The sequence below is a fragment of the Lithobates pipiens genome, unplaced genomic scaffold, assembly GCF_037356315.1.
Source record: "Lithobates pipiens isolate NorthernLeopardFrog02 unplaced genomic scaffold, aLitPip1_a1.2 Scaffold_16, whole genome shotgun sequence".
In the NCBI taxonomy this organism is placed as follows: Eukaryota; Metazoa; Chordata; class Amphibia; order Anura; family Ranidae; genus Lithobates; species Lithobates pipiens.
Window position 1 is genome coordinate 265,067,520 of NW_027507748.1, and position 22,934 is coordinate 265,090,453.

The 22,934-nt window shown below is 43.5% G+C and overlaps 1 protein-coding gene across 1 annotated transcript; it reads left to right on the forward strand.

Moving 5' to 3' along the window:
- Positions 1–177: 177 nt before the first annotated feature.
- BYSL (bystin like) lies at positions 178–21,135 on the forward strand. The gene is made up of 7 exons (XM_077481385.1): positions 178–481; positions 4,216–4,378; positions 6,268–6,406; positions 8,280–8,413; positions 8,519–8,679; positions 9,195–9,297; positions 20,249–21,135. The coding sequence occupies exons 1-7, from the start codon at positions 223–225 to the stop codon at positions 20,595–20,597; spliced, it is 1,308 nt and encodes a 435-aa protein (XP_077337511.1). The 5' UTR covers positions 178–222; the 3' UTR covers positions 20,598–21,135.
- Positions 21,136–22,934: the final 1,799 nt, after the last annotated feature.

Consider the following 22,934-nt stretch of genomic DNA (forward strand, 5'->3'; position numbering starts at 1 on the left):
AAATTGTCTTTGCAGCTTGATGTTAATGTTGGTGAGATGGCCATTTTTTTGAAGTCTTATACAATTAGGAATACCCACCGTTGTCTATCCCAACATGGCGGCAAACAGAGACGCTTCCGCTTTGACACATCCATCGTCAGTATTTGCGTTCCACCAACTTCGTTGGAACTGACGAGAGACACGGCGCATGCGCACTAACAGCTTGTCAGCACGTGTGGAGCTATGCCCAAGCAGCGCAGCTCGCGGGGTTCGGCTCCCCGTCATGTGGCGCTGGCTGACCAGATCATACAAGATGGGGCGGTCAGAGCCACGAATAGAAGCAAGAAAAGAGGGCAGGGGGACGAGGACTCACAGGACGAGAGCTATGTGGATGAGAAGCTGTCACGTAAGATCCTGGAGCAGGCCCGGCTACAGCAGGAAGAACTGGAGGCCGAGCATGGACCGGGGAGACAAGTCGCTAAGCAGAAGACAACAGTCCTCGGTATGGCCTAGTCTATGTGCTACTGATCGCCTCTAGTTATTCCCCCATCACACCCATCTATTCAGAAAAATACTTTTAGTTCTAATTTTGGAGTAGGGGGTGGCTAGAAGTTTAAAGTGTCTGTACTCTCCAGAGACTTGCCACCATTACTTGTCAGAGACTTAAAGTGGTTGTAAACCCTTACAAACCACTTTGACCTACATGTAAGCCTAGATTAAGGCTTACCTGTAGGTCCAAGAAATATCTCCTGAACCTACACAGTTTAGGAGATATTTGCTGAAATACAGGCTCTGAGCGCGGCACTGTCAACAGCGATATGCCACGAGTGGCAGCTCCTGTGTGCATGCGCGGGAGTGATGGCTTCGCCGAAGGACAGCGGCGGAGCACCGGGACCCACCGAGAAGATGGATGCCCTGGACTACAGGGGGCAGCGGTGACTTCGTTGGCTCCTGTGTCAGGTAAGTGACACATAATGAACTACTATGCGATGCATAGTAGTCCATTATGCTTTACCTTTGCAGGGAATCAAAGAGGAAGTAAACCCTGATGAGTTTACTTTCTCTTTAAAGGGGTTGTAAAGACAATTTGTTTTTGAATAACAAACATGTTATACTTACCTCCACTGTGCAACTAGTTTTGCACAGAGTGGCCCTGAACCTGGTCTTCTGGGGTCCCTTGGCGGCTGTCTCAGCTCCTCCCCGCAAGAACTAACCACCTTCATGCAAGCTCTCTCGCATGGTGGTTCTTGCGGGCGCGCTTCCGTGATAGGGCCGCCGGCTATAGCCCCTCACTGTATTACTCGGCCCGCCCCCAGATGCACCGCGTCATTGGTTGTGATTGACAGCAGCGCCAATGGCTGCACTGCTTCCAATCCATCCACTCTAGCCAATCAACCGCCAGGCTGAGCGGCGAAGAGGGCATCGGGGGCGAGCGGAGCAGGTGAACCGGCTCAGGTAAGTAAAACTGGGGGGGGGGGCAGTATTATCGGATGTTTTTTCACCTTAATACATAGGATGCATTAAGGTGAAAAAACGCGATCCTTTACAACCCCTTGAAAGCGGAGCTCCACCCAAAAGGGGAAGCACTGCTTGCTTTCCCTTATAGAGAATGGCAGTGGCAGCACCTGAGAGCCGATTGAAAAATCATCTGCGGTGCCGACAGCCAAGGATCCCTGGACAGGTAAGTGTCCTAATATGTAAAGTCAGCAGCTACGGTCTTTGTAGCGACTGACTTAGAATTTTTTTGGTGGGTGGAACTCCACTTTAACAAGTTCAAACTGTGTTTTTGCGTTCTTGAATACTTTGGCTATAGATGCGTTTTAAAGGGTAATTTCACCTTATGTCAAAATATGAAAAGGAAAACTAACCCACAAAGCCCTTACCCACATCAGCTAGCTGATGCCTAGACCACTGCATCAGCTAGCGTGGGCTTTCACAGCCCACACTAGCTGATGCAGTGGTCTATGCATCTGAAAACCGTGTCCTCCTTTCTTTTGGGATGCTATCCCAATGCCCGTTTACACCAGAAGCAGTCCAGTACAGCTTTTTTAGGTTATATGGGTTCCAATGGCATAGTTCACACACCAGTGCAGTCAAGTGCAGAAAATGGAATAGTAGAACTGTACTGGAACATGGGAAAATGCATAAAAAATAGACCGGAATATACATGTGCCTATTTAATATGAAAAAAAGAGGAGAAAAAAAGTGCATGTAGAAACGCAGCCGGACTGCATTTTTTTTGGTGTAAACCAGCCCTAAAGCGAGACCTCAGGGACTTTCCCATTGGTCAGTGCAGTGACCTTCTAGTGCTGGCAAGTGCTTGCCTATTGCAAGCCTTAGGGGGCCAGCATTATGGCATTTATCTAATGCCCAAACCGCTACATCAGCTGCCATGGGTAGCAGACAATCATTGAAGGAGGTAAGTACAGCAGGGATTCAGGGGAGTGGTGAGTTCAGCTTTTCATTTTATGTGGAACGGTGAACTAACCCTTGATTAAAGGAAATACCTGTTGAGTGAAATGTGTGAGGTGATAGGGGTGGCCGCTCACTCTGGAAAAGTTAAAGGTGAGCACCACTTTTGATGAAGGAAAAAAATAGCGAAAAAATAATGTAGCATATGCAACTAATAGACAAGCCACATTAGAGTTTAATGTGTTACCACCAACATTTCATCTTCCTGATATGTGTCTTTTGAACCATGTACTTGTATGAACAAGTCTCTTGTTCTCCTTGCACTGTTTCCTTTGTGTGAGATCCCTGGTGTTCCTGCCAGTCCCTCTGCTTTCCTATTAAAAACTGACCACACTAGGCATGAGAGCACATCCTTCCCAGTGTGATCAGTTTTCTGGTCTGCTGGGAACACAGTCTGTCTTTCCTCCAATGGCCAAGACTTGTGCTGACACCCCCGCCCCCCCACGGAAGTCTCCACAACTCTAAAGTGGGGTACACACTATAAGAAAATCAGGCCAACGTTCATCCAATTTTTTAATTTATTTTTCTCACTGTTTCACAGCGAATCGAAACCGATGAACATTTTTTTTATGATTATGCGCAGTCTTTCTTTTCTGATTTTTCTTGACGAAGAACGTACAAAATCGATAAACATTAATTAACGGAAATCGCTCTTTCTGTTCCCATACGAGAACGTTTTTGGAGTTTGTCATTTTGGGAATTTTCGTTATGTGCTGCTGCTGTCAGCAGGTACAGTGCCAGATCATGATTAGTAAAGTATACAGGAGGGGCTAGGTGGAGAGTTGGTCACAGGAAGTTTTCTACCTTAATGCATTAAGGTAAAAAAAAAAAAGTTATCCTCCTGCCCAGGACTACATGTCCCATGAGGCATTACTCCTCACACATTCACAAGTTCTCAGGCACTTACTGACATGCATGGAGGGTGTACTGGGCTGTATGCCTGCTGCACTGTATTTCCTGATATGTAAACAAATAATGCATTCTGTATGCAGGACAGCTATTATTATAACCATGTTTGTCAATTTTAGCCCTACTTACCTGAGCCAGGTCTCGATATAGTGATGTGCACGAGAGCAGCGGCTCTCTCCCTCCTCGTAGGCTCAGATGCACTGTCAGCCAGTAAGGAGGGGACAGGGTCAAGCTGCATTCTGTGTGTCAATGGACACAGAGCTAGCTCAGGAGTGAGCCCACACAAGTTATTCCATAGAAAAGTGCTTGCTGTGGTGGGAGGTTTGAGGGGCCAGGAGTGGCAGCAGGGGGGACCCATGTCGACATATACATAGAATACAATTGTTTTAGATAAAATGGAGAATAGTTGAGACTCCTTCAGGGAAAGGAGTTTGAGTTAAACTAAACAACATTTATTTTATTTTATTATTTTTAGGATAGGGTAGAGAAGTATTAGAACACCTATTAGGTTTTTGATGCCTGTGCTCCCATTAGGAAGATTCACCCGCTCTATTTGTCCTGTTTACTATTCTCATTGAAAGTAAAAGAAAATCCCACATTTTGGCTTGTCCCCCAATGGGATACTAGTTCTGGTGATTCCCCCAATTTGCAGGAATTTCCTCACTTCTTGTTTTGACTGAGACAGGAAGTGAACATAAATCTCCCCAATAGGACACAGATGGCGAAAAGGAAAAAAAAAAGTTTTGCCTCTTTTTAAGTTATGCATTTGTTGGTATTTTAAAGCCATTACTCTATTTTTGTGGAAAAAAAAAAATTTGCTCTCTATGATTTGAACTTGTTTTTCCTTGCATGTAGATTATAAGAGTAAAGCTGAAAACTCTGACTCGGAGGATGAGGAATGGCCCACCTTAGAGAAGGCCGCGTCTATGGATGCAGCAGCTTATAGTGAACATGTGGAGGTGAACCCTGAAGATGAGAAGGCAATTGCAATGTTCATGAATAAAAACCCTCCAGTGAGGTGAGAACCATTAAAAAAAAAAAAATCTGCCAGTTGTTCAATTATATATACTGTTGATCATCCTGGATAAGATTTATATTCACCTGTTTGATCACATTTATGCCAAACTGGAGACATTTGGTCAGCATTCCTTTCATTTGTATATTTTAACCATATGAGGACATGTCTCTCAGAAACCCAAGGGTGGTTCACACCACAATTCCTTCAGTTCTACATGCATGTTTTTAATGCGTTCCAATTAGTTTTTGCTGTGTTTTTTCCAATTTTTGTTTTTTGCTACATTCCATAGAGGGGAAAAAATGCAGCATGTTCTACTATTGACTGTACTGGAACACACTGCACTGGAATACATGAAAAACCCTGTGCATGCTTTTTTGATGCAGATTAACCAATTGCTTCAAACCACCGTAGCTGTACGTCGGTACATTGGCACTAAATACCGATGTTATGCAGCAGCTAGCTGCCATAACCCTGGTATTTTTAGAAATGGTGGGTGGTCCTCTTTACGATAAAAGTGGTCTCTGCAGTGGATTCACTGCGAGATCGCTATTAACGGGGGTGGGAGAGGGCCCTCCCTCCCGCCATCTCCACCGCTTACCGGAGCCGTTGGTTGTGATGAAGAGAATCGCGTCCTCTCCCCTGACAGGCTTGGAGCCGAGTGAGGGAAAGATGGCCCCCACTCGGCTCCATAACACTGTATGACAGACCCAATGGTCTTAAAGAGGAATTTTTATTATTTTTATTGCGTTTAAGTGTAATGTGAGATCTTTTTGACCCCAGATCTCACATTTAAGTGGTCCTGTCATTCTTTTTACTGTTTACATTCCTTGTAATAGGAATAAAAGTGACTTTTTTTTTTTAAAAAGGACAGTGTAAAAATTAAGAAATAAAATAAACTAATTTAAGTTAAAGTGCCCCGTTCTGCCGAGCTCACGTGAAGAAGCGAACGCATATGTAAGTCGCGCCCACATAGGAAAACTGTTCAAATCACACGTCAGGTTTTGCCACGATCGTTGCAGCGAAAGCAATAATTCTTTACTTCCTCTACCATAAAACTGGTAACCTGTAGAGATTTTCAAACAGCATATGGAGATGTTTAAGGGTCAAAGTTTGTCACCATTCCACAAGTGGGCGCAATTTTTGAAGCATGACATGTTGGGTATCAATTTACTCGGCGTAACATTATCTTTCACAATATAAAAAAAAATTGGGCTAACTTTACTCATGTCTTATTTTTTAAGTCCAAGTTTTTTACGGAAAAAAATTTGCGCTTGTAAGAGCGCTGCACAAATACAGTGTGACAAAGTATTGCAGTGACCGCCATTTTATTCTCTTTGGGGGTTCTAAGTGATTTTCTAGCAATAAATAAATAAATACATATTTTAACTTGTAAACAACAAGTGTCCAAAAGAGGCTCAGTCCTTAAGTGGTTAAAAATGCACTGGACCGCACTTGGTTTGAACTAGCTCATAGCACCTAATCTTTGTGAGACATTACTCAGTTAAAGCAATGCTATAATCTACCGTTGCTCACTTGTTTTTGGAGACTTTGAGACATTATTGCAGAACAGGTACATTTATCAGTACTTCTGGGTGTTGAAGGTGCGCATTTTAGAAAGCCTTGAAACTACTGGATCAGCATTACAGACAATGGCACAGACTTCAAAACACGAATGCAACATTGCCTGACATTCACAATTGTTTTCTAGTTCAGCTTGCACCAAGCCCCATTTCTTTGATGTAGTTTTGTGGCTGTGGCATACAGCTGCAGCTACACTTAAGTGTTTCAGTATTGCCATAATGGCAACAACAAAGCATTTTAATGACAGTCTATTAACGTTTTTGTAGCATATGATCTCATAATGGGTATTCTCTTTTGCTGTTTTGTAGACGGACTCTTGCTGACATAATCATGGATAAAATAACAGAGAAGCAAACAGAAGTGGAAACGGTGATGTCGGAGGTTTCTGGAAGACCAATGCCACAGTTGGACCCTCGAGTGTTAGAAGTGTATAAGGGAGTAAAGGAGGTGGGAATTCTAAAAAATGTTTAAAGCAAAACCAAACCTGCTAATGCTCCCCTCCAATAATGTAATGCCCATGAGCTTTCTCACAGGCACTGACATCTTCTCTCTGTCTTTGCTCATTTTAATTGGCTGGGCCAGGATGAGGATGATATAACTTGCACAGGAGTTCATCCATACCAGCACTGATATATGCAGAGAACGTACACTCAGTGTACAGTCTAATGCACTTCACAAGGTGCAAGGCAATAATCCTTCCTGCTTGACATTTTTCTATTCAGGGAAAAGTTGCATTTTAAAGTGTTATTAAAACCCGTAATATGAAAATAGTTAATCAGCCCGCCACACCCCCCCCCACAGATTATACATTTTCTTTTCAAAGTACTACCACTATATACCTTTTTGAATGTTACATGATAAACTGCACAGTTTCTCCAGTGCTGAGAGTTAAGGGGTAGAAGATTTCCACTACAGCCTGTATACACATGTGGCTATCTCTGAGAACAAGTAAATGTTCTCTCGAGCATAAAAGACACAACTGCACATGTGCAGGTCGCCTATCCTGCCTGTGTTAGCTGGCCTTCCCCAGATACAGTGCAGGAGGGGGAGGATCTGTGCATACAGAATAAAAAAACTGCCTTTTTACACAATGCAGAGTATTAACCCCTTAAGTTCCACAGTGAGTGTAACAAGCATGCTATGCTGCATATACAGGCTGATTTTACTGTTGTGGATTTAGTAACACTTTAACCTGTGTAACATGCCCACACGCTACACATATGCATCACTGTGACAGCCGATCCTTCCCGCCCCATTGGCGTTCAGAACCTTTTTAACCCTTTTGCTGCCAGTGCCATTTTTACCTTTTTGTTTTTTTTCCTTCACACATTTAAAAAAAATAAATAAACATTTTTAGGCCTGACGATTACACCCCAAACTGATATTTTCTGAAAGCAGACATCCTAGAGAATAAAATTGTGGTAGTTCCAATTTTTTGTCACCCGTTGTTACCACAAAAGTCTAGGAAATACAAAATATCAGTACAAAACACACTAAAGTGAATTTTTAAGGCAAATTCTTGGTAAAATATAAAAGATGAGATTGTAAATATCCAACCTTAACTTGTCAAACCTTAAATTTGTGTGCGCCTGTAAAATGGTGACAAACTTCTGTACCCTATATTTTCTGTAGAGGATGCTTTAAAGGCCCCTGTAGGTCATCAGTTTAGTGTTACGGAGGAGGTAGACTTATTGCTCTCACTCTGGCGTGCGCGGTGATATGCAATGTGTACCACAATCAATGTTTTCATGAGTAGGCGCCCCCATTTGGGGGGGCTGAATATTTTTGTTTGGGATTTTATGTGCTTGGGTGTAACTTTTTTTTTTAATTTTTTTTTCCAAAAAACAAACAAACATTGCTTTCCAGCTAAGCTTGCCTGGGACACAGGCTGACCCAGAAGTGGCATCATAGATGCCGCTTTCAAGATCACATCATGAGGCGGAGGAGAGAGCAGACATGTGTATTCTCTCCTCCTCCCTCCCTGCAGATGAGCAAGCGGAGCCAGGAAAAAATGGTTCAGCCAGTTGACGGGGGGGGGGGGGGGGGGGGTTGTGGGCGGCAGCACAAATGCTTTCACCTGACCGTCTGGAGTCTGCCTGTCAGTTGTACACACCCTCTCAGTGGCTGCAGCCACCGGATTGTGTGTGAAACCTCCCCCACTGTCAGGACCAGGTAGCGAAAGAGTTAAATGGACCCAGGGGCGAGTTGGAAGAGGTTAATGAAAATGGCACAAGTTTTATAGGAAAAACGCACTTTAAAAAAAAAAAAAAAAAAAAAATTAAAGATTTGCATTCATGTCATTAACATTGTCTATTTTTAGGTTCTTTCAACCTATCGTAGTGGCAAGCTCCCCAAAGCCTTCAAAATAGTTCCAGCCCTAGCAAATTGGGAACAGATCCTGTACATTACAGAGCCAGAGACCTGGACTGCTGCAGCCATGTATCAGGCCACGCGGTATGTGTTTTTGTATAAACATTTAAACCAGATTTTATATATATTTTTTTTTTTTTTGTATTGTTATGTTTTGATCTAATGTACTTTTCCTTATGATCCTACCAGCATCTTCTCATCTAACTTGACAGAACGTATGGCACAACGCTTCTACAACCTTGTTCTGCTTCCACGTGTACGTGATGACATTGCTGAATACAAGCGCCTTAATTTCCATCTTTACATGGCTCTGAAAAAAGCATTATTCAAGCCTGGTGCCTGGTTTAAAGGTATGTTCACAAAGAAGCTTATGTATGAAAGTTTTTTTTTTTTAGTAGTAGAAATATTTCACATTTTCTATAGCAGCTAATCAGAATTAATCTTTCATTTTCAAACCTGATTGGTTGCTTTAAGATGGGGTTTTTGGCACTTTTTGCATACATCTGTACCAAAATGCTTAGTAACTAAGTGATGGGCTTCTGTGTGTGTGGTGTTTTTCCTTTTTTATTTAATTTTTATTTTTTTATAAAAACTAAAGGGAGTAAATGCTGATGCTGTGCTCTTTGCTGACCATTCTCTAAAAGCATATACCAGGTATGTTTCTGGTCTTTTCTGTACTCTGGTCTTTTATAAGGAGTGTCTAAAAAATGTCTGCAGTCATGTGACCTAGATGTCATGGACTTTGATCCGATCTCTATCATATTTATGTACATTCTGCAAAATCCATTTTTTTTCAATAGGTTGCTTGTGTATCATACCATGTGAGAAAATGACCAAATAAGCTATTCCCTTTTTTTTTTTCTAGGAATCCTCATACCACTTTGTGAGTCTGGATCATGCACCTTGAGAGAAGCTGTGATTATTGGAAGTATTCTAACAAAATGCTCCATCCCTGTACTTCACTCCAGGTACCTGCCTGAATTCATATACTGATTACTAGAGACAGAATAAAGTAAAAAATAAATCAGTACTTATCCTACCTAAAAATGTAATAGTATGTGCATAGTTACCATTTTCAATACCAAACGCACAATGTAAGTAGTCAAAGATGTTTTTTTAGGCATTGTTCATATGGACTTGAGCTTGAATAGAACTACAATGTAGAGAGAGCTTTAGCAAAGCATTTGTTAAAGCGATTTTAAACCTTTGATTATTATTTAAACAAAATAAAATGTTATACTTGCCTGCTCTGTATAATGGTTTTGTACAGAGTAGCCTGATCCTCCTTTTCTGGTACCCACCGGCGCTCCAGGCCCCTCTTCGACGGTTTCCCCCTATTGACACAAACTGGGTGACTTGGCCCTGCCCTCGATCTCTCGTCAAAATATTTGATTGATGAGGAGGTGATACAACTCCTCACCTGCCTGTCAAATGCAAATCGCTCTTCAGTCTGCAAAGCAGGTGTAAATGTGTCATTCCTGTCTTGCAGCATGCCAAAGAATAAAGGCTTACTGCATAACTACAGAGGCAGGGCTACAGGAGGTTTTTATGAAGGCATTTCATTCATATGTAAATTAATCACTTCACAAAGAGCAGGGCTCTGGGAGGGCAGGATCAGAGGGGTGGCACTGTAGGTATGACTGGGGGGGATCCAATACTAATTGAAATATGTTCCCTCCCATCCACCATCAGAGCTGTGAATGTAGTTACATCATTTGCAGAGTCTGTAAGACTACGGGGGTGGTGGTGTAACATGTTTCCTTAATGGCTCATGTGGCTGTTGGGGAGTATTCTTACCTTTTCTACCTAGAGCGGCACCTCCACCGAGGGAGTAGGTTGGTGGCTGCTGTCCTTGCTTCTCACTACTGACAGCCTGGCTGTATTTGCAGAGGAAAGAGGAAGCTGCAGATGCTTGGGGGGGGCTGAAACAGAGTTATGCTTTCCAAGCTGGCCCACAGGAAATGCCTCCAGGGCGGCAGAAGTCATCATCGGTTGCCAGAGATGCTGGTTCCTGTCTTAGAATGGCACAAACAGGGACCCTGGGAGGCTGGTGTTTTGAAAAGGCGAAGACACAGCAGAGGCTGCGGACCACCAGAGGGGCAGGATGGAGTCCTCTGAAGCACCAACACCTCACAAGTAAGCTTGGAGGAGTGTTTACACCTCCTCCTTGCATATCCAGTGAGGGGACTTTGTGAAGGGGACACGTTTTCCTCCCTCCTGCATGAGTTGTTATGGAGTGTTGGTGGCTTAAATTACACTATGGGTCATTTTGTATGTTACAGAAAAAAATGGAACAAGTTCCCCCACAATCGTGGTTTTTAGGCAGCAGAAAACAATAATAAATGCATATCAGGGTAACATGAGTAATATTTATTACCATGAGAAAATAGCAACATGGCACAGAGGTAAAAACATAAGCTCCACCTGAACAGTTAAGAGACTCAAAAGATTTTGTTTGTTACAGACCAAGACTCAGGACAAGACCCAAGTGCAGTCACCTTTAAAAGGAAATGTGTGGTCTGCGGAAACAAATTGAGCTCCTCCATTGAGCAAATCAGTTTGCTGCACTTGTACAGACAGTCTAGTCAAGGATAACCCAGTAGTTTCCTGTCAGAAAATGCTGATGTTAGAGATGAATGTCAACATCAGCTCATTCAAAACACTGGTTGCTAAAATCTAGGTCCCCTCACAGGGTCCAACTCCAGGACTCCAGCCTGTCCTAGCGCTACACAGCAGAGTGAAGACTGAGAAAGAAGCCAGATCTACCCATTCTTCTCAGGAAGAATCGGGGTCAGATACAGAGCCCAGGGGTAGAGAATACCTAAAGGGATTGAGTTAGAAGTTGACATTGGAAGACGTTGGTGACTTATTGAAGGCCATCTATACGACACTTGAAAAAGAGAAGGTACAATTGTGTAAATATGATCTTATGTACAAAGGTTTGCATAAGAAAAAGGCTAGAGTTTTTCCCTGTGCATCATTGCCTGCTTGATACGATCAAGCTGGAGTGGGGAATTTCAGACAGAAAAACATTTTTTCCCGGTAACATAAAAAAAGGTTTCCATTTGAGGAGGACACAGCGCAGCCATGGAACAAAAGTCCCAGGTTAGACGCACCTCTTTCGAAAGTTTCAAAAAACAGACCTAGCTTTTGACGATCTGGGTACGCTTAGGGATCTGATGGATAAAAGAGGAGATATGCTTCTATGCAGGGTGTGGGACTCATTTTTAATCTTAATTCGGCCCTAGCATCCACTTATGTAGCCAGAAACCTAGAAGTTTGGTTGACAAAAATACAAACTCATCTGTTGGCAGGAACCTCTAGGGAGCAGATTCTGAAGTCCTTCCCTCTCCTTTTTCGGACACTGGTGGGTTAGAATGACAGCTAGGATCTCAGCCTTGGTGAATTCAGTCAGAAGACGCCTATGCTTAAAACCTGGTCAGGCAACACTGCTTCTACATGTTGCCTATGTGGTCTTCCCTTAACAGGCGATCATCTTTTTTGGCCCCGGTCTGCAAGAGGAACTGGAGTGCACGGCCGACAGAAAAAAGGCCTTCCGTGAGAATAAGAAAAAGCCGACAGCCAGAAAACATTTAGTGGCCAAAGTAGGCAGGGTCCAAGAGAAAATGACAATGGGCCCAAAAAAAACACTGGACAGGGCTCAATGGCAGAGGCAAAGGGGGGGTTTGTTTAACCCTCAACAGCCTGCCAAGCCACAGTGACTCGTGTCTCCCAGTGGGTGGAAGATTGAGGGCTTTTCTCCCACAGTGGGGAGCAGTCACCTCAAGACCATTTATCCTGGACCTAGTGACCAATGGGTGCAGGCTAGAATTCTCTTCCCAGCCACCACAGAGATTATCGGTCACTTTCCTTCCCCAAGATCGGGTAAAAGCGAAGTCCCTGGGTCTCCAGATTGGAGACTTGCTTGATCAAAGTGTCCTTATCCCAGTTCTCCGGTCGGAGCATGGCAAGGGATTTTATTCCCATATTTTTGTCATCAGAAAGCTGTCTGGGAAAATATATCAGCTTATCCTGAACCTCCGGTCTCTAAACAGCTTGATCAGGTACAAGCCTTTTTATATGGAAACGATGATTTGAGGCATGCCTGTCTGCACATCCCTATATATCCAGCTTTCCAAAGGTTCTTGGGATTAGCCGTCAAGACGGGGACAGAGATCCGACACTTTCAATTTCAAGCCCTCCCCTTTGGGCTGTCCTCAGCCCCAAGCCTTTTGTACAAAGGTGTTGGGAGAGGCGCTGGCTCCATTTAGATTGAAGGCCATAACTGTTGTCCCTTATCTGGACGACCTCTTAGTGGCAAATTCATACCAAAAATTGTTAGCAGATCTCTAGACCATACACTACTTCCTACAGTCACTGGGCTAGTTGATAAAGACAAGTCTTCCTTGACCCCGTCCCAGAGGGTGACATATCTGAGATACAAATCTTGTTCAGTAAACCATAAAATTTTCCTCCCACAGGAGAAAGTCTTAAAAATGTTTCAGGCAATGTCAGCCTTACAGACCAATCAACTGGTCTTGCTGAGAGTAATCTCAGGAGCAGTAGGTCTGATGACCTCTTGCTTTGTGCAGTCCCCCCAGGGAAGCAGGAACTTCTTCGATTCAGAGAGCCTTGCAGGCATTTCATATGGAAATCAGGGGTCACACTCTCCAGATTGCTACTGTTGCATACCTCAACAAACGAGGAACAAGGAGTCGGATACTTCAATCTATCGCCCAGGAAATCTTATCACGGGCAGAAGCAAATCTAGCCTCGATCACAGCAGTGCACCTGAAAGGTCTGGCAGATTATCTCGGACGCTACCTGTTATGTGGGGGCAAATTTTACAGGTTGGACTCGATGGACTTGTGTCTCTCTTTTCAGCTCACCAACTATGTAATTGGTCCCTTCGTCTGGAACTCTATGGGATGTCTCGACGCGGATCTTTTTGCAAATCAGAGCAGTTGCAAGACAGAGAAGTTCTTTTCCCTTAATCCAGCAGATCAATCATTGGGGTTCGATGCTCTATCAAATCCGTGAAGATTCAGCCTCTGTTATGCCGATCAGGCTAATTCTGGAAGTCCTCTAAAAGTTTCTCTTAGACGGCTTTCACACTAAGTTGCGGGTGGCGTCGGCGCTGAAACTGCACAATTTTTAGCGCCGCCTTACTGACGTTTTAGCGGCGCTATTCGGCCGCTAGCGGGGAGGTTTTAAACCCCCCCCCCCCCCCCCGCTAGCGACCCAAAAGGGGTTGAATCCGCCCGCAAAACGCGACCAGTATTGCATCGCTGGCCCATTGAATGGCGGAGGAGCGGTGAGTTCACTGCTCCAAAGAAGCTGCTGGCAGGACTTTTTGTGTCTCCCTGGCAGCGCACCGCTGGCTTTTCACACTGGACTGAATGGAGCTGCTTTTTTCAGGCGCTGTATCGCCTGAAAAACTCTGGCAGTGTGAAAAGGGTCTTGGAGTCAAATATATATTTTATTGTGTTTAGCAGAGTGAAACAACATAATATACATTTATTACTGGATGTTTGGTGTAGGGAGTAATACAATACAGGCTTCATATTTGGTGTATGCTTGGTGATAAACCAGTAAAATATACAGGTGCAGCCTTTTGCTAGTAGGTGTCGGCTTAGCCTGCCGTGTATTACAAATCATCTTATGAATGAGGATGAGAACCTCCAGATCTTTGTCATTGTAAGGTAGAATCTGGGGAAGAAGAAAGAGAGTGGGGAAGGAATTGGAAGGTTGGGGTGTAGCAGGGGGGAATGGGGGACTGAAGGGGATGAGCACAAAACTTTCTTTTAGAAGAGACAGATCTCATTCTAATAGCCCCTTTTTGGCCCAAGGGGCCACGGTTTTCCCTGTTGCACACTCTAGTCTCAGAGCCTCAACTCGCATCCACAGGTGGGTTCCTTGAGCTTGACGTCTTGAAATCTGAAAACCCCTGGGGGCTTAGTATCTTTTCTTCAGACAAGGTTGTCAAGACCCTGGTAAATTGTGAAAAGCTGGTTAATAGAGCTATATATTCCAAAGTCTGGAAGAAATTTAACTCGTTATCTGAAAAGATTAACTCATGATCCATCAATTTTGAATTTTTTCAGGAGGAGGTCGACAAGGGTATTTCAGTTAGTACTTAAAAAGTAGAGGCGGCAGCTGTCAGTGTCTTTCTCCCGTTTTGCTCTCTTGGAAAATCCCACTATAGCTAGATTCTTTAAATCAATATCTAGGTCCAGGCTGGTGGTAGTTAGAAGTTGTCCAACCTGAGACCTGTCCTTGGTGCTTCAAAATCTGGTAGAATTCCCTTTTGAGCCCCTGGAGGATATTTTCAATTAAATTCCTTAGCTTAAAGTGGATGTAAACCCACTCTCATCCTTTCTTTCGCCTGTCACTCACAACAGGGGGGGGCAAACTGACTGGTATTTGTTTCTTTTGATCTCACTGAAAAAAGAATAAGAGGATTGCTCAGAGTTGGATTAACTCTTCATGGCAAGACTGGGCACAGATGATATGAAATCCCATACTGTACAAGTTTCAAGCCTAAATTAACCACTTGCTTACTGGGCACTTAAACCCCCCTCATGCCCAGACCAATTTTCAGCTTTCAGCGCTGATGCACTTTGAATGACAATTGCGCGGGCATACAACACTGTACCCAAATGAAATTTTTATCATTTTTTTTTTTTCCCCCACAAATGGAGCTTTCTTTTGGTGGTATTTAATTACAGCTGGGAGTTTTATTTTTTGCTAAACAAACAAAAGATGCAAAAAAAATAAAAAATCATGTGTAATAGTTTGTTATAAAATTTTGCAAACAGGTCATTTGTCTCCTTCATTGAAGTGCACTGATAGGCTGCACTGGTGGGCAAAGATGGGCACAGATAAGATGGCACGGATGGGTGGCACTAAGGGGCACTGATAGGTACCACTGATAGGTGGCTCTGATGGGCACTGGTAGATGACACTGATGGGCACGGATATGTGGCACTGGGGTGTAGCACCTTTGTTGAGGCAGATTGTTGGCACTGCTGGGTGGCACTGTGGGCACTGACGGGGGCACTTATTTTTTGAGGTGGCACTGGCAGGGGGCAGGTGGGCACTGGCAGGGCTGGCCGTGATCGGGACTGATGTCCCGATCACGACCGCCAGTGATTGGCTCTTTTATTTTCTCTTTTATAGGAATAATAGCCGATTACCGGCTCCGTTGTATCACATGATCAGCTGTCATTGGCTGACAGCTGATCACGTGATAAGGGGTCGGGATCGACCCCTTGCTCGGATCGGTGATCAGGCGAGTCTCATAGACTTGCCGATCAGAGTGCGCCGCGCGCGCCCCTCAGGGGGAGCGAAGGCTGCTCGTGCACGGGACGACGTCAATAGACGTAGTCCCGGCAAAGGAGGTCCGCGCTGTAGCCGTCATTCGGCTATAGCGCGGGTCTCAAGTGGTTAAAAAATGTTTACATCCACTTTTTAACCACTTGACCACTGGGCACTTAAACACCCTTAATAACCAGACCAATTTTCAGCTTTCGGTGCTCTCACATTTTGAATGACAATTACTCAGTCATGCAACACTGGACCTATATGAAATTTTTGTCCTTTTTTTCACACAAATAGAGCTTGCTTTTGGTGGTATTTAATCACCGCTGGGTTTTTTATTTTTTGTGCTATAAAAGAGAAAAAATACAGAAAATTCTGTAAAAAAAAAAATGAATTTTTCTTCGTTTCTGTTATAAAATTTAGCAGATTAGTAATTTTTTTTTTTTCATAAATTTTGGCCAAAATTTATACTACTACATATCTTTGGTAAAAATAAGTACAAATTGGTGGATATTATTTGGTCTTTGTGAAAGTTATAGAGTCCACAAGCTATGGTGCCAATATCTGAAAATTGATCACACCTGAAGTACTGACGGCCTATTTCAATTCTTGAGACCCTAACATGCCAGAAAAGTACAAATACCCCCCAAATGACCCCTTTTTGGAAAGAAGACATGCCAATGTATTTAGTAAGAGGCATGATGAATTTTTTGAAGTTGTCATTTTTTTTCCCACAATTCTTTGCAAAATCAAGATTTTTTTTTTATTTTTTTTCACAAAATTGTCATATCAGTTTATTTCTCACACAGCATATGCATACCACAAATTACACCCCAAAACACATTCTGCTATTACTCCCGAGTACGGCGATACCACATGTGTGAGACTTTTACATAGTGTGGCCACATAGAGAGGCCCAACATGCAGGGAGCGCCATCAGGCGTTCTGGAGCACCCAGGACAATTCTGACATTTCTCTCCTACATGTAAAAATCACCATTTATTTGCTAGAAAATTACATTGAATCCCAAAACATTATATATGTTTTTTTTAGCAAACACCCTGGAGAATACAATGGTGGTCGTTGCAACTTTTTATCTCGCACTGTATTTGCGCAGCAATTTTTCGAATGCTTTTTTTTTTTTTTGGAAAAAAAAGTTTTGTGCTTAAAAAAAAAAAAAAAAAAAAAAAAACCACAATAAAGTTAGCCCAATTTTTGCATAATGTGAAAGATGAAGTTACACCGCGTAAATTGATACCTAACATGTTACTCTTCAAAATTGCACAGGCTCGTGGAATGGCGCCAAACGTCGCTACTTAAAAATCCCCATAGGCGACGATTAAATATTTTTATTTTTTTTACTGGTTATATGTTTTGAGTTACAGAGGAGGTCTAGGGGTAGAATTATTGCTCTCGCTCTAACGTTCGCAGCGATACCTCACATGTGTGGTTTGAACACCGTTTTCATATGTGGGCGGGACTTACGTATGCGTTCGCTTCTGCATGCGAGCACATGGGGACAGGGGCGCTTTAAAAAAAAAAAAAAAAGTTATGTTATTGTTCATTTTACTTTATTTTAGTTTGACATTTTTTTCCCCAAAAATAAATTTTTTGATCACTTTTATTCCTATTACAAGGAATGTAAACATTCCTTGTAATAGGAATATGGCATGACGGGTCCTCTTTACAGTGAGATATGGGGTCAATAAGACCCCGCATCTCATCTCTAAGCTGGGAAGCCTGTAAAAAAAAAAAGATTCTGGATTTGATCATATTGGCGAGTCGGTAGAAGCACCGGAGGGCGGCGGGAGGGGGGGGGGGGTGTCTATAGCTGGGTATTGCAGGGTATCACCGACTATGGCTGGGTATCTCAGAGTATGGCGTTGCAGGATATTGGCGGGTGTTGCACGGTATTGGCGGGTGTTGCACGGTATTGGCAGGGAATTGAGGGGTTAATTTTCGGTGAGCAGCGATGTGGGCACTGCAGATGCAGCCCACATCGCTGCTGACACCGATCTCTCTTCCCCCTTAGTCAAACTAAAATAAAGTAAAATGAACAATAACATTTTTTTTTTTTTTTAAAGCGCCCCTGTCCCCATGTGCTCGCATGCAGAAGCGAACGCATACGTAAGTCCCACCCACATATGAAAACGGTGTTCAAACCATACATGTGAGGTATCGCTGCGAATGTTGGAGCGAGAGCAATAATTATAGCCCTAGACCTCCCTCTGTAATTTAAAACATATAACCAGTAAAAAAAAAATTAAAGCGTCGCCTATGGGGATTTTTAAGTAGCGACGTTTGGCGCCATTCCACGAGCGTGTGCAATTTTGAAGAGTGACATGTTGGGCATCTATTTACTCAGCGTAACTTCATCTTTCACATTATGCAAAAATTGGGCTAACTTTACTGGGGTTTTTTTTTTTTTTTTTTTTTCCAAAAAAAAGCATTTCCAAAATTGCTGCGCAAATACCGTGCGAGATAAAAAGTTGCAACAACCACCTTTGTATTCTCCAGGGTGTTTGGTAAAAAAACATATATATAATGTTTTGGGGTTCTATGTAATTTTCTAGCAAATAAATGATTATTTTTACATGTAGGAGAGAAATGTCAGAATTTTCCTGGGTGCTCCAGAACGCCTGATGGCGCTCCCTGTATGTTGGGCCTCTGTATGTGGCCACACTGTGTAAAAGTCTCACATGTGGTATCGCCGTACTCGGGAGTAATAGCAGAATGTGTTTTGGGGTGTAATTTGTGGTATGCATATGCTGTGTGAGAAATAAACTGATAATATGGCAATTTTGTTAAAAAAAAAAAAAAAGAAAAAGTAAAAAAAAATCTTGATTTTGCAAAGAATTGTGGGAAAAAATTACAACTTTAAAAAACTCATCATGCCTCTTACTAAATACCTTGGAATGTCTTCTTTCCAAAAAGGGGTCATTTGGGGGGTATTTGTACTTTTCTGGCATGTTGGGGTCTCAAGAATTGAAATAGGCCGTCAGTACTTCGTGTGTGATCAATTTTCAGATATTGGCACTATAGCTTGTGGACTCTATAACTTTCACAAAGACCAAATAATATCCACCAATTTGTACTTATTTTTACCAAAGATATGTAGTAGTATACATTTTGGCCAAAATTTATGAAGAAAAAATTACTAATCTGCTAAATTTTATACCGTATATACTCGAGTATAAGCCGAGATTTTCAGCCTCTTTTTTGAGGCTGAAAGTGCCCCCCTCGGCTTATACTCGAGTCATCGCTGTCTGCCCGCTCGATCAGCGTGTCGAGCAGACAGACAGCGGCCATTCTATAATTCAAAAGCCGCGCCTCCGGCTCCGCCTTCGCCTGTGATAGGCGGAACACTGAATTTCCCAGCAGCCTGTGTTCCGCCTATCACGGACATCGTATCATCCTCGTACTACGGACGAGGATGATACGATGTCCGTGATAGGCGGAACACAGGCTGCTGGGAAATTCAGTGTTCCGCCTATCACAGGCGAAGGCGGCGGCGCAGCTTTTGAATTTTACAATGGCCGCCGAGGCGCCGACGAAGAGGGCACGGGACGGAGGCAAGGCAAGGCAAGGCACGGCACGGGACGGGACGGAGGCAAGGCACGGAGGCAAGGCACGGGACGGAGGCTCGGGACAAAGGCTCGGGACACAGGTAGGCTGGACACACACACACACACACACACACACACACACACACACACACACACACACACACACACACACACACACACACACACACACACACACACACAGGGATGGATGGATACACACACACACAGGGATGGATGGATGGATGGAGACACACACAGGGATGGATGGATGGAGACACACACACACAGGGATGGATGGATGGAGACACACACACACACAGGGATGGATGGATGGATGGACACACAGGGATGGACGGACACACAGGGATGGACGGACACACACACAGGGATGGACAGGCATGTCTCACCCTCGGCTTATACACGAGTCAATAAGTTTGCCAGTTTTTTTGGGGGTAAATTGGGGGCCTCGGCTTATATTCGGGTCGGCCTATACTCGAGTATATACGGTAACCGAAACGAAGAAAAATTCATTTTTTTTAACCAAATTTTTGGACTTTTTGGATGTTTTGTAGGTACATCCTACGGTTCTTAGAAATACTGACATGGGGCCTGGAGGACCGCACTTTTGTCCGGTGGGGGTTAATGCGTTTCCTGTCCTGGTAGGAGGAGCCCTAGGTCTCAAGGGCCAAAATGTAGATTATGTTGTGCCTAGTAGTATATGCCTCAAAATTTGCACATGCCCATGAAACTGAAAAACTACAATGGCCAACATTGTCCATAGGTGACATTTTGGAGGAGTTGTTTCTTTTTGTTTGCAATGGAATTGTCTATAATTTTAATTTGATCCGTATGGCAGCTGATATATTTGTGGGGCTCCTGAGCATTGAAAGAATTTTCCCACATAGATTTATCAAATAAGCGTGACAGATTCTTCTGCATCTATTCAATCTTTTTTACAAAATGTCATTGTATTATACTCTGTTTAATCAGTTTGCAAAGTTTAATTTCAAATTCTTTTACCTCTACTTTCTAGTGCTGCAATGCTGAAGATAGCAGAGATGGAATATAATGGAGCTAATAGTATTTTCCTGAGACTGTTGATTGATAAAAAGTATGCTCTTCCCTTTCGAGTGCTGGATGCACTTGTCTTCCACTTCCTGGCTTTCCGCTCAGACCGGAGAGAGCTCCCTGTCTTGTGGCATCAAAGTCTACTCACACTTTGTCAGAGGTACAAGGAAGATATGTCATCAGAACAAAAGGAGGCTTTACATGAACTATTGAGAATCCACAACCACCCTCAAATATGTAATGAGATTCGTCGTGAGCTGATGAACTCTAAATCCAGAGATGTAGAGGTTACAACACCTATGGGTATGGACTGAACCTCAGTGTGGAGCAAGTGTGCCTGTATGAGCTGTTAGAGTATATGCTCACAAGTCTTTTATTTCAGTCTTTGACATGCATTTAATCTTCCTACGTTTTGCCTGTTAACCATGTAACTGGTTAGCACCACGTTTTCCTTTTTGTTTTACTACTTTCCTGCTTTAGAAATCCAAAACTTTGAAGTTCTGTTTCTGCTGGCTTCTGTCCTTCATAGTTAAGATAGTAGGAAGCAGATGAGAAAACGGCATTCATTTTATTTTTAATCCTCTAGTTTTGTGAAGAGACCAAGCAATTAGAAAGTTGGATTGCAAACCAAATGAAGCTGCAGAAATTACTTTGGAAGTATTAATACTTATTCGTGACTGAGTAAAGGATAAAAATGGCAAAATATGTTGTGCGTTTTTTATTTTTTTGGCAGTTTTTTGCTTTTTAGAACCATCTGTAGGCATGCAAGCCTGTGTTGTAAATTCATTATAGAGAACAGTAGTATTGTACAGGTCTGCAGTTCAGATTAAAGATCATGGCAATAAGCTAAAAGTGTTTTTTTTTTTTTTTTCTGTTCACCTATTTTAATATGCTTGATACACATTTTTAAAATGATTAGCTGTGGCTAAAATTGTAAGATCATCTTCTTTTTTTTTTTTTTTTTTTTTTTTTTTTTAAAGATATTTATTTAGTTTTAAAGACATACCGTATATACTCGAGTATAAGCCGAGATTTTCAGCCTCTTTTTTGAGGCTGAAAGTGCCCCCCTCGGCTTATACTCGAGTCATCGCTGTCTGCCCGCTCGATCAGCGTGTCGAGCAGACAGACAGCGGCCATTCTATTCAAAAGCCGTGCCTCCGGCTCCGCCTTCGCCTGTGATAGGCGAAACACTGAATTTCCCAGCAGCCTGTGTTCCGCCTATCACGGACATCGTATCATCCTCGTACTACGGACGAGGATGATACGACGTCTGTGATAGGCGGAACACAGGCTGCTGGGAAATTCAGTGTTCCGCCTATCACAGGCGAAGGCGGCGGCGCAGCTTTTGAATTTTACAATGGCCGCCGACGAAGAGGGCACGGGACGGAGGCAAGGCACGGCACGGGACGGGACGGGGGCAAGGCACGACACGGGACGGATGCAAGGCAAGGCACGGCACGGGACGGAGGCAAGGAGGCAAGGCACGGGACGGAGGCTCGGGACAAAGGTAGGCTGGACACACACACACACACACACACACACACACACACACACACACACGGATGGATGGAGACACACACAGGGATGGATGGATGGATGGATGGAGACACACACACACAGGGATGGATGGATGGATGGATGGAGACACACACACACAGGGATGGATGGAGACACACACACACAGGGATGGATGGATGGATGGATGGAGACACACACACACACAGGGATGGATGGATGGATGGACACACACACACACACACAGGGATGGATGGACGGACACACAGGGATGGACGGACACACAGGGATGGACGGACACACAGGGATGGACGGACACACACACAGGGATGGACAGGCATGTCTCACCCTCGGCTTATACACGAGTCAATAAGTTTGCCAGTTTTTTTGGGGGTAAATTGGGGGCCTCTGCTTATATTCGGGTCGGCCTATACTCGAGTATATACGGTACAAACACAAAAAAAAACATTAGAGCCACAATGGCAACACAATGCCCGCTCCAAAAAAAGTACAAAATCAAACCGTTTACATTCCCCTATTTCACATGTCTTAGTATTTTTACTTTATTTTTATTTTATTGTGAGGAATATGCAGTTTCACATATAATCAGTGCTGTAAGTAACGGAGTTAAAGTAAACGGCATTAATTAATGACGTTACTTTAGGGGCTAACGAGTAATCTAACTGATTACTCTTCTCCCCCTCATGGTAACGCCGTTTCCATTAATTGGGCGGCGTTGCCGCAATTGCATCCACCGCCACGGGGGGCTGTAGATGTAATTGCCGTAATTACATCTACTGCCACTATGGTGCAAAGGATCGTCAAGCGCCGCGATACAGAGCACTCCGCGGCCTTGGGAAAGGCTTCGGCCTAGCTCCGGAGCGGCGGACATCTTGGTGCACCCGTCGGCCGTTTACAATGTGATTGCTCTATCAAATGACTGAGCGATCACTTGTAAACAAACCGGCGTCATGATGAAGCCGGTTCCTCTCTCTCCCCTCTGTGTACAGATCTTAACAGTGGAGGGGAGAAATCAGATGGCCTCCATACCCAGCCAATGCTCTGCCATACCCGGTAATACCCAGCCATACTCGGCTAATATTACAGTGGGGAGATTGTGGATATTAGAGTGGGGA